Source organism: Ambystoma mexicanum, chromosome 3p (assembly GCF_040938575.1).
Source record: "Ambystoma mexicanum isolate Mex_15411 chromosome 3p, UKY_AmexF1_1, whole genome shotgun sequence".
In the NCBI taxonomy this organism is placed as follows: domain Eukaryota; kingdom Metazoa; phylum Chordata; class Amphibia; order Caudata; family Ambystomatidae; genus Ambystoma; species Ambystoma mexicanum.
This window is the reverse complement of record NC_090925.1, coordinates 503265465-503279085: the sequence shown is the minus strand read 5'-3', so window position 1 is coordinate 503279085 and position 13621 is coordinate 503265465. Positions and strand designations below refer to the sequence as shown.

At 47.0% G+C, this 13621-nt stretch overlaps 1 protein-coding gene across 2 annotated transcripts in view; it reads left to right on the top strand.

Moving 5' to 3' along the window:
* Positions 1-13621, top strand: part of PTPN1 (protein tyrosine phosphatase non-receptor type 1) — an 894220-nt gene that overhangs the window by 485629 nt on the left and 394970 nt on the right. For both annotated transcript variants that reach the window (XM_069651172.1, XM_069651173.1), the window contains one exon: positions 3335-3472. In XM_069651172.1, coding sequence (XP_069507273.1) covers positions 3335-3472 — 138 coding nt within the window. The remainder of the gene's footprint in view (positions 1-3334; positions 3473-13621) is intronic.

Sequence of the window (13621 nt, the reverse complement as noted above, 5' to 3'; positions counted from 1 at the left end):
GCTGTGCAAGGGTAACTGGACATGCAGGAGCCTGGACCCAAGTTCATAGGGTAGCCAGGTGACCAGCGCGCGGAGCAGTCTTGGACATTAGCAGGGGAGAGGAAGAGAGAAAGTGGAAGCGAAAAATACGGTCTTGAGTTGCTTCCATAACAGGAGGTGTTTCTGATCACGTTTGAGAGAGGTGGGAGGCTGTCCAGAGGGAGGCCCCATCCGAGGAGAGGGATCTGCCCCCCCACTCTGCTTGGAGAAGCAGCGGACAGAGTTGGAGGTCGAGGAGCGCAGAGCTCGAGAAGAAAGATGCTTAGGAAGAGAAAGTTGGAGGTAGTGCCTTGTGGACGATGCAAAGGTTCTTGAATCTGATCCTTGCAGCCACAGGGAGTCAGTGGAGAGATTTGATGCGAAGGACAAGTCTCTCAGTCCTGTTTTAGTGAAGTTGTAATGGTCGAAGAGTAGAGGCAGACAGATTTAGAAAGAGGCTGTAGCAGTAGTCCAACCTAGAAAAGACCAGTCTCTGAAGACGGTAGTTTGTCGGAGCTGTGAGGAGAGGTCGGAGTCGAACATGATGCCAAGGTTCTTAGCCTCTCAGGAGGGAGCAGGAAGAGGGCCCAGAGTGCGCGGCCAGAACGAAAGAGGAAAGGAAGGAGCTGGTGTACCAATGAGGAGGATCTGTCTTACTGGCATTGAGGCAGAGATCACTGGCAGCACACCATTCCTAAATTGCGGCCAGACTGTCTGGATGAGAGAAGGAGCAGAGGTGGCTGAGGGGAGCCTGAAAGAGAGCTGGTTGTCATCCGCATAACAGTGAAAATTGAAGCTGAAAGTAGTGATGCAGTGGGCAAGAGGTGCCAAGTAGTGGTTGAAAAGCCAGGGAGAAAGGTTAGGCTCTTGGGGAACTGCACAAGTGGATCGAGAGGGATAGAATCCCAGAGTGGGTGTAGGGGGGAGGGGAGGGGAAGAGGAGAGGGAGAAAAGCAGGTGTACATGAACCTTGCATACATTTAACACTAGCCTTACTAAATATGTTTATGGTGCTTTGTTCTAAACCATATGCTCCCGTAAATCGCACGTAAATAAAAGAACCGATTTGTACAGTGTTGTACGTTAGGCCACACCAGGCAAAGCCTACTTTTTCACTGGTAATGGTAGACTATTTCCAAAAAATGCTTGTTATTTTGGTTACGTGCTCGTGTTTAAATGATTTTACAGAGCCATGAAATGTAGTTTTAACCAGGTCCACAGGGAAAAAACACTTTTGGGTGGAGCCATATTTTATTGGCATGCAGTTCTGTTCTCCTTTTGTGATGTGGAAAGCGCACCTTCCCTGATCTATTGCGTGCAGTTCTGAATTCACATTATAAGCACCCTTTCTTAGATACACCCTCCCCCATGTGCATTGATGTTGATGACCAGCTTGGAGGCTCGAGATAGCCTTCCTTATGCAGCTAACGGCAGTGATATCTGTTTTTAATGTGCACATTCCCTTGAAAAGCTTCAGAATGAGACTTTATCAACTATAGCATATCAAATATCCGCTAGCGCACCATCAAGAAATTGAGAAAAGGTTTATATGTGTATCTAAACTCCTCCTTTGATCTTATTACAAATGGGATGAATATCACGCTAACGTACGTATAAGGTTATTGCATGCCACCAAAATGTTGTGACCAAATAGTGGTCAGGGTGAAGGCAGAGTTCCTTTAAAAGGTCATGTAACTAAAGATTACTTGCTTTTTACATATGTAAGGGTGTATTTTATTCCTTTTAATACATGGTCACACACTCATCCCTTTCAATACTTTGCCTCTTAATGTAGTATATTTTCTGTTTGATGCAAATAAATGTAGAATCTAGATTAAAAATAGAATATGCAGCCAGCTTCTAATGCTGTGCAAAAAATAATGTAAGTAGTTTAATCAAATTAAATCCTTTTCATAAGTGCTTTAAAATTAGTAATAAGCCAATTCTTCTTCTCATGTGTTAAACTCTAGAAGTGCACAAAGTAAACATACTGCTATAAGGAGTTTCTTATACGAGGATAGCTGTAAGGTGTTTGAGAAAACCGATTTCACATTACTGGAGTTTGAAAAGCTTGTCACAGCTTTAAGTAGTGAAGGGAGAGCTGCAATTCTAGACCGAGTGCCATATTGGGAGTTATGCACCCTGAACACAGATACATGCCCCTGAACACAGCTAGAGTGTTCAACAAGGTTTATGGGCCTTTAACTCCGGGTAAAGGTAGAGGGTGTGATCTATAAAGCTATTAACGCGCATTAAGGTGAAGGAGTTTTTTTTTTTTTTTTTTAAATAGAAAAAGCAATCAGCGTGATCAGGGGCATAGCTAAATTGAAGCCAGGCCTAGTCTGCTCGGTGCAGCCCATCAAGGTGAGTGTGTGGCAAGGCTGGAGAAGCCGAGCTGCTCATGCCAGTTGAAGCCCGGCAGAAGATTTGTTAAGGTTGCAGAGGCTATGCCCTCCACTTTAAGGTGAGGAGGAGGAGGGGGTGGGGGAACGATGATTCACTTTGCTGCTTCTGTCCGTTTTGGCCCAGGTGAGATGCAAGTCTCACAAAACGGCATTCCCCATGATGGAGTGCCGCACTGGGAGGCCCTGCCTGTGGTGGGTCTCTCTGCACAGTGCTCACTCATCCCAGGGGCATTCCGGTGTTGACTGGGAGCACCGTGCTTAGATCCCGGCTTTTAGCGGGGCTGTCAGGATGGAGCTCCCTCTAACCTTATGATCGGCACCCTGACAGCCCTTTGGGATGACACGGCTTCCTTCATTTGCCTCATGTGTCGTAAACGTTTTTCCAAGCCATACCAGCTCGAATATCCTGGTAATTATACAGTGGGGTAGTGCGGATTCCTCTCCCCGCGTCAACATTTCACACTTCTGATAATCTTGCTGTTCTCAGGCGACTAAATCAGAAGATATGCATAGTCCTATATTTTGAAGATCCAAGGAAAATATGATTATGGTATTTGAGTAGCACTGCAATCTTAGATTTAGTTACTGGGGTAAATGTATATGCACACTCCACTTAATCTTAATCTATAGCATTGAAATGTACACTGTGTGGCTGTCGAGATAATAATCTGCTTCATTCTACTTTCACCAAATGTTTTAATGTGTGTCCATAACTAAGATCGCTAAATTACACTGTCTTATACAACTTTCAGGACGCTTCCATTTTAATGATTTTTATGGGAAAAAATTGCTGTAAAACGTCCCTTTTGCATTCCGCTTATTGCTTCTGTTTGATTGTTTAACCAGTTATACATGCAGTTTGGAAATACAATTATGTGCCTAACGTTGTGCCTACATATTGTCTTCTTTAGATAAAATGTGCCCAGTATTGGCCAGTGAAAGAAGAAAAAGAAATGGTATTTGATGATACAAACCTTAAATTAACCTTGATTTCCGAAGATATTAAATCCTATTATACAGTTCGATTGTTAAAATTGGAAAGCCTTACTGTGAGTATCTAATAAGTACAAAATGTGCAATCCCAAAATAAAAACTTCATGCTCATACAAGGGAATACACAGACATGAATGTTTATCTTTCTTTTGTGGTGCCTGTGATGGTAAACATGTGACCCTGGTGATGTCGTAGAGGGGGAGCTTATTGTAGGGTGCAAGTGGCAGGAGTGTCATTGTTGCAGACTCTGATAAAGTATCCGGTTTTCTCTTGTGCTTCCTGCAAGATTTTGCCCAGGTTATAATAATTTCCACTGCAATTATAAAAATAATTGTTGCCCAACTTAATGTATAGGCAAGAGGAAGAGTGGATAGCTTCCCAGATATGGGTGAAAGAGAGACTAAAGGTGGAGTGTTTGGGGTGGGGTGATGTGTGTCTTGAGGGTGAATTTTAAGTACAATATTGAAGGGAGGGATAGAATTTCAGAAGGATGGATTGTTCAACTGCCAAGAGTATTGGAGAGAAAGGTCTGTCCTCCTGTCCATTGCACTATATCCATGGGACCTTCAAGATGTTGGCATGAGGCAAGAGTCGGGTGCACCTGTGGTTGTACTGTTATATTCAGTCTCGAGGTATTTGGGTGCAGTGCCCGTCTAGCATTCTTGCATTGTGTTATAGACTGAAATGGGAATCTGAAGTTACACTACAAGGAAGCTGAGATGTTTTGGAAAACAGCCCGTGTTACTGCACCATTGCCACTTTGGCGAGGGCTAGTGGGAGTTGTAATCCAAAACATCTGGATAGGCAAAGGTTTAAAAGCCCTACTTTAGACCTAGGGAAAGTGAACACTTTCTCTTGTATCCTTATGTATGATCTCACCAGTTCTGCTAGGGGCACACATTCTGGTCCGGCTATTATCCTTGACCTTCCTCTTGATTCTTTCCAGGCCCTGCGTTAGCTCTGTGCATATATTTTTCTGCTGCTTCTGTGGTTTTTGTGATGTGCCCATGGACACAAGTTTGGGCGAGGATCTGATTACTGTCTGGTTTTCCCCTTTTCTCTGAGAGAAGGGTAAACAGCTGCACCAGCACTGCTGGTTCTGTACATTTTTCCATTCACAGGGGCTCCCCATCTTAACTTTCGGGCTTTTATCTGAAATTGTCAGTGGGCTTTGTCTCTTTCCATTAAATAGTGCATGTACATAAAAGCAAGTTTTTCGTTTGAGTCATTGTGTTTAAAGTGGTTTGCCCATTGACAACTTTGTGGTTGTCCTATTAGAGACAAATGGAATGGTTGGTTGTGCAGGTGACTTGTAGATAAATCTTCATTCGGTAGATGTGCCTGTCGATCTGTTGGGAAAGGAAACAAAAACGCTTTTGCCATTGGATAATTCTGGGAGACTTTATGCAAGTTACGATGAACAGCAGGGATCTTAAATTTTGCAGTTGACTGCTCTTGTTACAAAGGTGGAGCTTTCCATTCATATTTACTCTTTAATGCACTGAGAGATGCTTGATGATCCAGGTGCTTGCAGTGCATTGGCCCCTTTTGCAAGAGTAGAAAAGCCTGAGTGAATGGGTCTGTTGATGCTGGAGCTGCATGGCAATGGTTGTTCTGGTGAGTTTTTCTACAAGTGTTCCCTTTTTAGTTGACCAGTTTCCTGTTACAAATATGAAATCATACTCATCTGTCAATTTGAGTTGGCCTTGAACTTATTCTGCAATATGTGTACTCTGTTAGTTTTATTTTTTTGATGAAGGATTAGAGCAAACAGTGGGAGCGCTTGGGCGCTCTGGTCACTTTTCAGACTCCATAGATCACTTGTGATGAGTGTCCCTATGGGTGAGTAAATCCAGCAAAGAAAGGAAGCACATAACTGCTAGTTTAGCACGTCATACCAGAGCGTCCAGTGACATTTTGTGTTGTGAAGGGTGTGGTGTCATGTAGCTATTTTTTTAGGATTGAGTGTTCCACTATGCCGTAGTCGGGTGGTGATTCGTTTTTAAAACTTAGGAGTATGGGTGGGTGGCGGGGATTCGGGATGGGCTCTGGATGCTAAACAAAGCTCTTTAGAATAAATATAGTGGGTTGCCAAAGTTTTTTGTTTTTCATGGACGTTTCAAGAAATAAAATGAGCAGTGTTGCATAGCAATTTACCATCCAATCCTGTTGGTTTGCTACTTAACTTGGCACTTGCGAAGCACAGTCAGTGATTTAAATTACCCTGTTCAATGAAATCACAGCTCTTCTGTTGCCCCCACAGCTCAGCTTACCCCCTTACTATGTCCCGTCCCCTTTCCTCCATAATTGTGGAACATTTCGTCCTTCAGGGCAGAACCGGAGCACTTTAAAGCATCAAATTACCTTTCCTGTCCTTTTATTTGTATGCATGCTTCTAATGCGATCCCCTGTCTGTCCGGGCACTCCAGCGTCGGCTTGTCAGGTTGGAGGAGGTGTTTCATTGCGTTCCTCCACCACATTTACAGCAGTTCATTGAAGAAAAAAGGAAACGGTCAGGAAGTTTGTTCCTTTTTTAGGGCACCCTGCCGGGGGGGGAATCCTTCCAAGGGTCTTCTGTGTCCTGGAGGGGCTCAAGAATCTCTATTACCAGGGATCTCCCTGAGGTGTCCTTAAAGGGGTCTAATTGGCGCTCCAGAGTTTCCTCCAAAGACTCCTGCAAAGGGGCTGCCAAAACCAGAATCATCCGAGGTTCCTCCTTTGGGGGCTAAAGTTAGGCCAGGTACTTCTGGGGCTGTTGTCAGCGGGGTCAGCCCTGAGGTTTTCACATCTGGAAATAAGTGTACTGAGCCTCCGCTCGAGGTCCCTGTCAAGGTGACTAAACATACTTGGGTTATCGCTGAGGTTCCCCTTCTTGGGGCTATATATAAGACCAGCAAGATTGAGGGCCCCCTTTGAGGCTTCTGGCTTCAGGGGGTGACTCTAAGCCTTCCCACACTGAGACCTGTGGTTGAACTGATCCAGCTGACTGGGCAAAGAAGACGGCTAAATAGAATAATTCTTCAAGTACTGGCTGTGCCGAGGTTCCCTCACTTGGGGCTAATTCATCAGCAGTCTCTAAGGTGTCTCAAACACACTCATCTGCTATTACCGGCACTTCAGAGGTTCCTTGCCACTTACACCTGTGATGCAGTTTGCCTCAGGCGTTGAGTCGAACCCTTGTGGTCCACGGCATCCATTTTGACTACCTCTTACACCAACGTTCACCATGGTTGGTACCGAGGAGCCTGTTTTTGGGGCAGAGCAGCCGTTTCCACCTTTTGTGAATAACAAGAACCTGTTCCGCCCTCCAATGGATTGGTGTGCTCGGACTCGTACAGTCTCGCTCCCTCCTACGTCCGTGCCTTTCATTTACGTGGATCCAGTTGGTGGAGGATTATCCCCTTTGCGATCCTGAGAGTATGCATCTTCCGAGCGGCCTCTACCCACTCCAGCGCCTAGACCTTCGTCTGAGGATGCATTTTTGGCAGGTTTCAGACGCTTTTGCATTCTGATCCCATGAAGGCGTACTTTAGGATTTATTTAAGGAAATGTATCATAAACCGCCTGAACCGGCCCCTGCTCCGGCAGTGCCTACGTAGGTCCCAGTAGTGCCACCTCCTCCCCAACTTTCTGTGGGGCCTACTCCTCCACTGCCTTCACTTTCCCCTGTGGAAAAGACTCCTGTTGCACAGTCAACCGTGCCTTCGGGCCTGAGGCGCCATGTGCTGCGGTTCAGACTTCTGCTCCAGCCTCATTGGATGAGGACCAGGTGGACCAAGACATTGATGACCTGCCCGCTCTATTAGAGCCTTTCACGGCCGTGTTGTTACGATGGCATTGCTAGACTTTCCAATATCCGAGCCCCCGACAAGAATGGGTACTTTCTGGATCCTTTACTATGTCGACACAGTAGTGCACTGGCCTGTTCCTTCATAAGGACGTCCTAGCCAAAGCCCATAAGGTCTGGGAAAGACCTAATTCCGGGCAAAATCTAAACAAGAAAATAGACGCTTGCTACAAGCTACATGCGCCTTGCCTCCTTGCCTGCGTGTCCACTCCCCTCATCGACAGTGGTGGTAGCCGCTATGCTCCACTTGAAGCCGGTCTCTACATCCTCCACTGCAGCATCTCATATCCTTTCCAAGGAGGATACGCTTCTTAACACCATTGGGGAAAAAGTTATTTTCTAATTCGGCTCTTCAGCTGCATCAGGCTAATACCGAGCTTATCCTGGCGGCTGCGAATGGAGCTCGCCGAGTTTCAGGATTGTGCTCCTCCTGATAAGACTCGAAGACTTTAAGGGCGGCTTATCTGATGCCAGAGTTCTGGCGCAGGATCTTCTGGATCCTGCAGCCCATCATATTGACACCTCCACTCAGGGCCTTATGGTCGGAGTAGACCTCTCCCGCTAATTGTGGCTGCATGCTACAAAGTTTTCGAAGGAAGTTCAGGACAAGGTGCTTGATCTCCCTTTCGAGGGTAAGGAACTGTTCCACTGCACTGACTTGTAACTTAACAAAACCAATGCAAGCACCCAAACTGCCAAATCATTTTCGGTCCTTGCCAAAACACCAGCAAAGGCCCCCTATACTCAGAGGTTGGGGTCTCAAACCAGGTCCTTCTCTGGTTTCAGAGGCTTTCAGGACTGCCGTGCGCACCGGGCAGAGGCTCCCACTGGTTGCCCTCGCCTTAAGCAGCAAAGGCAAGGTGGCCGGTTTCTCTCTCGGTCAACAGCCTCTTCAGCAACAGGTAGTCTCCCTGCCGATAAAATATCTAAATTATGTTTTCCTTTGGTCGGACAAGACTCCAGTGGGAGGATGAATTTCGTCTCATCTAGAGGTGTGGCAGACCATCGCAAAAGACGGATGGGGTTTGTCTGTCGCTCGAGCTGGCTTCTGCTTGGCCCTACCCCACCCTCTCACCCTCCTCTCCAGCAGACTGGGTTGCTCTCCCTCAGAGCCGAGGTACAGTAACTTCTAGATCTCAGAACAGTGGAACCTGTTCCCTTGTGGGAGTAAGGGTAGGGCTACTACTCCCTTCTGTTTACAGTGCCCAAAGCCAACCAGGCGGGCCTGCACACTATTCTCAAACTCTGAAAGTTCAATCTCTTTCTGCCCCAGGAAAAATTCAAGATGATTACACCCAGCCAGATAAGGTCCTCTCTCCGCAAGTGCGATTGTCTCAGCGTAGTAGACCTTCAGGATGCCTACATGCATATTCTGATCTGGTGCCCACATCGAAAATATCTGCGGTTCTCTGTGAGAATGGAACAGTATTGTGTGCTTCCGTTTGGTCTCAGCTCGTCACTGTGTGTCTTTGTGAAGATGTCAGTCATCGCAGCATTCCTCAGACTGCAGGGAGCTCATGTATATCCGTACTTGGACAATTGGCTCCTACGCACTCCTTGCCCACAAATCGCTATGGCCAATCTTCAGTCATTCTTTCATCTCCTGTTCCATCTTGGGCTGTTGGTGAACTAGCGGAAATCGTCAATGATGGTCTTTCTGCGTTTCCGTTGACATACGTCCGTACCAGAGAGATGCTGACAGAGGACAAGATTGCGGACCTTTCAACCACGTGCCAACTCTTCCCTCATGGCCTCTTGCATGTTAGCTCTACCTCTAGTATGCCTGAAAATGAGGCGCCCTCGGCTTGCTCTTCAGAGCTGCTGGTCACAGGCTACGGATCTAAACTCCAAGATGATTCCAGTCACATCCAGTATGACGGCAGATCTCCAATGGTGGTCTTCCGCCAACAAACTTTCAGTGGGGACCTCCTTCGAGGGGCCATGCCTACAAGCAACGGTTATGACGGACTTCTCCCTTCTGGGGTGGGAGCTACACTGCATCACCTTGCGGTGTATGATTTGTGGACGCTTGACGACATGCGGTGCCATATCAATTACCTAGAGCTCCTGGTGTTTTTTCTGGCGCTCAAGGCTTTTCAACACTCTATCGCCTAGAGTGCGGTTCAAATTCACACAGACAATTCCGTAGCGATGTTCTACATCAATAAACGGGGGGGGAAGTGGGGGTAGGCACCAAGTCTCCTCTGGTGGACCTTGCTATCCAAATTTGGAATTGGGCTATCCAACACAATGTCTGGCTTGAAGCTGTGCACATTCCAGGTCACATCAATGTGGCCGCAGACTCCCTCAGTTGCCAATCCGCTGCGAGTTACTAGTGGGAGGTGAACAACGATGTTCTCACCAAGATCTTCCAGCAAGGGTGTTCTCCAGCGGTGGACCTTTTTGCGACCTCATCAAACCACAACCTTCCGCTTTATGCTTCCAGGGGTGGGCTCGGAGTGTCTTCCTCGGGGGTGCTCTTGAGATCCCATGGGACAACATGAAAGCCTATGCCTTTCCTCATTTGGCACTGATTCATCGGTCGCTTTGGAAACTCGGGAGTGCCTCCAATTGCACTCTCCACTTCATAGCTCCTTGATGGCTAGCCAGGTTCTGGTTTTCGGAACTGCAGCACCTCTCGGTGTGCTATCTGATCGGGTTGCCACAGATTTATGACCACCTTCACCAGAGCAATCACCAGTTGTGGCACCCCTCCCCACAATACTTCAGCTTGGCGACCTGGTACCCGAGTACCGATCATTAGAGCAGTTCAACCTCTCTGAGGATAACATGCGTATAATTAAAGAGGCACGTAAGCCCTCTACGAGCCCGCTATACTCGCTCCGGTTCAGTCATTGGTGTCTAGCCAAGGAGCTTGACCCCACACAGGCTTCTATTGACAGGGTCTTGTCTTTTGTATCTGACCTTGCAGCCTCTGGCATCCATGTCTTATCATGCTGAACATATTTATCCGCCATTGAGGCTTACCTGTCTACCGACAGTTGCTCTTTTTCACTGGCTTTGAAGGAACTTAAGTGGAAGTTGAAGGTAGCTCGAATCCCTAAATCTCCTACCCCGACCAAGAAACCTTCGACCGAGTCGAGAGGTGCCTCTCCTCGGAGGAAGAGGCCAAGCGGTCGAGATCGAGGAGTGGCTCCCATCACTCTTCTTCATCCTCAAAGTCGAAGAGAAGGCATCATAGGTCGACTTCGTCAACGCTTCCCCAGAGAGGGTTTCTTGCCCAACCAAAAAGTCCACTCCGGCTGAGTGGGAGGCCTTCAGAGCAGAGATGCTTAAAATATTTGAAAAACAAAAGCCTCCAAGTCATGCTCCTACCGAGCCTTCGAAAGAAGCTGGGAAGGAAATGGCTTGACCTAAATCCTGCACACCTTAGAGCCTTGGACGAAGGCCCGATCTGCATCGAGAGCCGCCAGGCCTCGATGCGATGAAGTCTCATCGAAGGATCAGTCGAGCGAGAAGCATAAATTGAGGTCGTCAACGCCATCGACACCTTCGACGACAGCCATACCCTCGACGTTGACGTCGGCGTTAGCTGCACCATCGATGCAGTAAAATCTATGGCGCCAATTAAGAAAGTTTCAGCCACTCTTCCACTGTCTAACCCATTATTTGCAAAATCCCTCATTCCTGAGAAAACATATGTACCACTACCCAGGAAAGAATATTTTAAGTCCTTCCATTTATGAAGAGAATGAGCAGTCAGATGAGGAGGCTCCATTTGGCCTCTAAATTAGTGCACCTAATGTACCTGAGTTTTATTGCAGAGGAGTTGAGGTTGAGGGACATTTATGATAACCTGCAGTCTGCAAGTAGGGTGGATACCTCACCTGAGTTTGAGCTTGGGAGACCAGAGACTGGGGAGCATGCCGATGCATCCTACAGACAAGTCATGTCTAAGCTAGCGGACTACATGGGTGGAGTAGAGCTCCATTGCCATTCGAACAAGATGATCTAACGGACATCTTGGATAAAGGTCCTCAGTCAGATCCCATATTACAATTTCATGTTGCTTTGCAGAAAAGGTTGGCGACAAACTTGGGATCACCGGAAACCAATCTGGCTGTTAAGAACTTGACCAAGTAGTACCGCCCTTCCAGTAGTGACCCAGACTACCGGTCGAAACATCCCACTCCAGAGAGTCTGGTGGTGCAGGCAGCTGCTGCAACGTCTAAGCAAGAGGCTTGCCCTACCATCCCTCCAGATAGGGATGACAAACGAGTAGATGGATGATATGGGCAAGGAAGGTATTTTCCGCAGGAATATGGCATTCGAATCTGCCAACTCCACATGTGCCTTCCATGGTGGCAGAGCATATTCCCGAGGGGGATGAAAGAGACTGGTTCTTAGCCATAGTTAGAGACGGCAAAGAAGCCATGTGCGAGTCTCTACAGTCAGGTTTGAATTCTGCTTATGGCATCAGCAGAGCCATGGCTACCAGCACCATTATGCGCAGGTTTGCGTGTTTGCTGAAGTCAGGGTTTGCACCGGATGTGCAGTCCAGACTTCTCAACATGATCTCCGACAGGTCTTGCCTTTTTGGCAACAATTTGCAGACCTCGAAGGTGGCAGCCAAATCTTTAGGTGCCACTATTAGGTAACGTCTGCCTTTTCGACCTAGTGGACAATATTTGGGGGCAGGAGGGTAGTTCTTTTTGCTACTACTACTCAGTTTGAAGGGCCGGAGGAATGGCCAGTCAAGGGGGCAAAAGATTACCTTGTGGTGGACGAGGAAGGGGTGCTAAGCCAGCTCAAGCAGGGGCTTTGTTACTATCTGCCGCTGCATCAGCTGCCTCAAAACCTCTCTGAGGTCTTGAGTTACACTTCACCAGTGGGGGGCAGATTGTCTCAGCATCTATAAGAATGGCGAGACATTACTTCAGATGCTTGGGCCTTGTAAACCATAGCCCACTGTTACTGCCTTACTTTATACAGAGACCTCGGAACAATCCACCGGGGAACCACTCTTTGAGGATTCCAGATCTGATACTTGTGAAGGAATTCTTTTTATTTTTTATTTGGTTTTATTAGTTTTGACACAAACTAAAAGAAATAACAGTAACAAAAAGATAAGGTGCACATCATACAATATACTATTAGCAACCTTCAGTTGTATGTCAATTGCGAAGCACATTATACCATGAGAAGGTTAGAATCATTTGTCTCCGGTCATAATTTGAGGTGTCCTTACCATAACTAAAAGAATTTAACCCTCCCCCATCCCCCCTCCCTTCCTTGTTCTAGCACACATCCGGTATTTGCTGTTGAAGCATAGGAACATCCAAAGAACAATAGTCATATCTCCGGTGTCTGGGCGTGCAATGAGCACTCGTTTCAGGAACTCGTCCAGTGTTGCTGACTGGGTTCTGCACGATCATCAGGGTCCTTCAGGGTCCTCTGACTGGGAATCGTGATCCATTGTTAGGTGCTTATTTTTAAAGTCCATCCATAGGGTTTCACATTGAGCGGCTTTGCCGTGTAGGGAAGCAGCTATGGTTTCCAATAAGTAAATATTTGTGTCTAGGGCGATCCATTTGTTCTTTTCGGGCACCACGGCGGATTTCCATTTGATCACCAAAACCGCCCTTGCCGCTAGTAGCAGATGAGGGGTCAAGCCCTTTACTCTGGTCAATCGTCTTCATCCCTTTCCAAGCCGAAAAGTATTAAGTAGGGGTCAGCGTCTCTTTGGATGCATTTCCTTGATCCATCCCAGGACTTCGCTCCAGAACACTTTAATACATGGGCAGCCCCACCACATATGCCAATAATTGGCTGTGTGACCACACTTCCTCCAAAATGCTGGGTTTATTGTTTGGGACATTTTGGTTAGCCCGAGGGGATCATAATGCCATCTATGCAGGAGTTTGATGGCGTGAAGCTTATATTGGCAGGATATTGATGTTTTGGATGCCGCTCTGTACATTCTATCCCATTGTTCAGGTTGTATTTCTTCCCAAAGTCTTTTCCCCATCTTGACCTCAGAGATTCCGTGGATCCATTTCCCTATGCTATGAATTCCTGATACATTACAGATATGAGACCTTTCATTTCTGATTTAGAGTCTAGGATCTTCTCGAAAGGAGTCAATTCTCTGTTCAATTTGTCTTTCCATTCCGCTTTCGTTAGGACTCCTTTGAGTTGAATATACTGGAAAGTGGATAGGGGGCCTATACCCAATGCTTCGGTCAATTCCGGCAAAGTGATAAATGAATCTTTCCTCTGAAGCTGTCCCACTCTCTCCAAGCCTGCTTCATACCATGATTGGTATCTGCCCACGTCGGGTATATGGTTATTTATGTCGGGTGACCATAAGTGACTGAGTGGAGACGGCGAGGTGGTG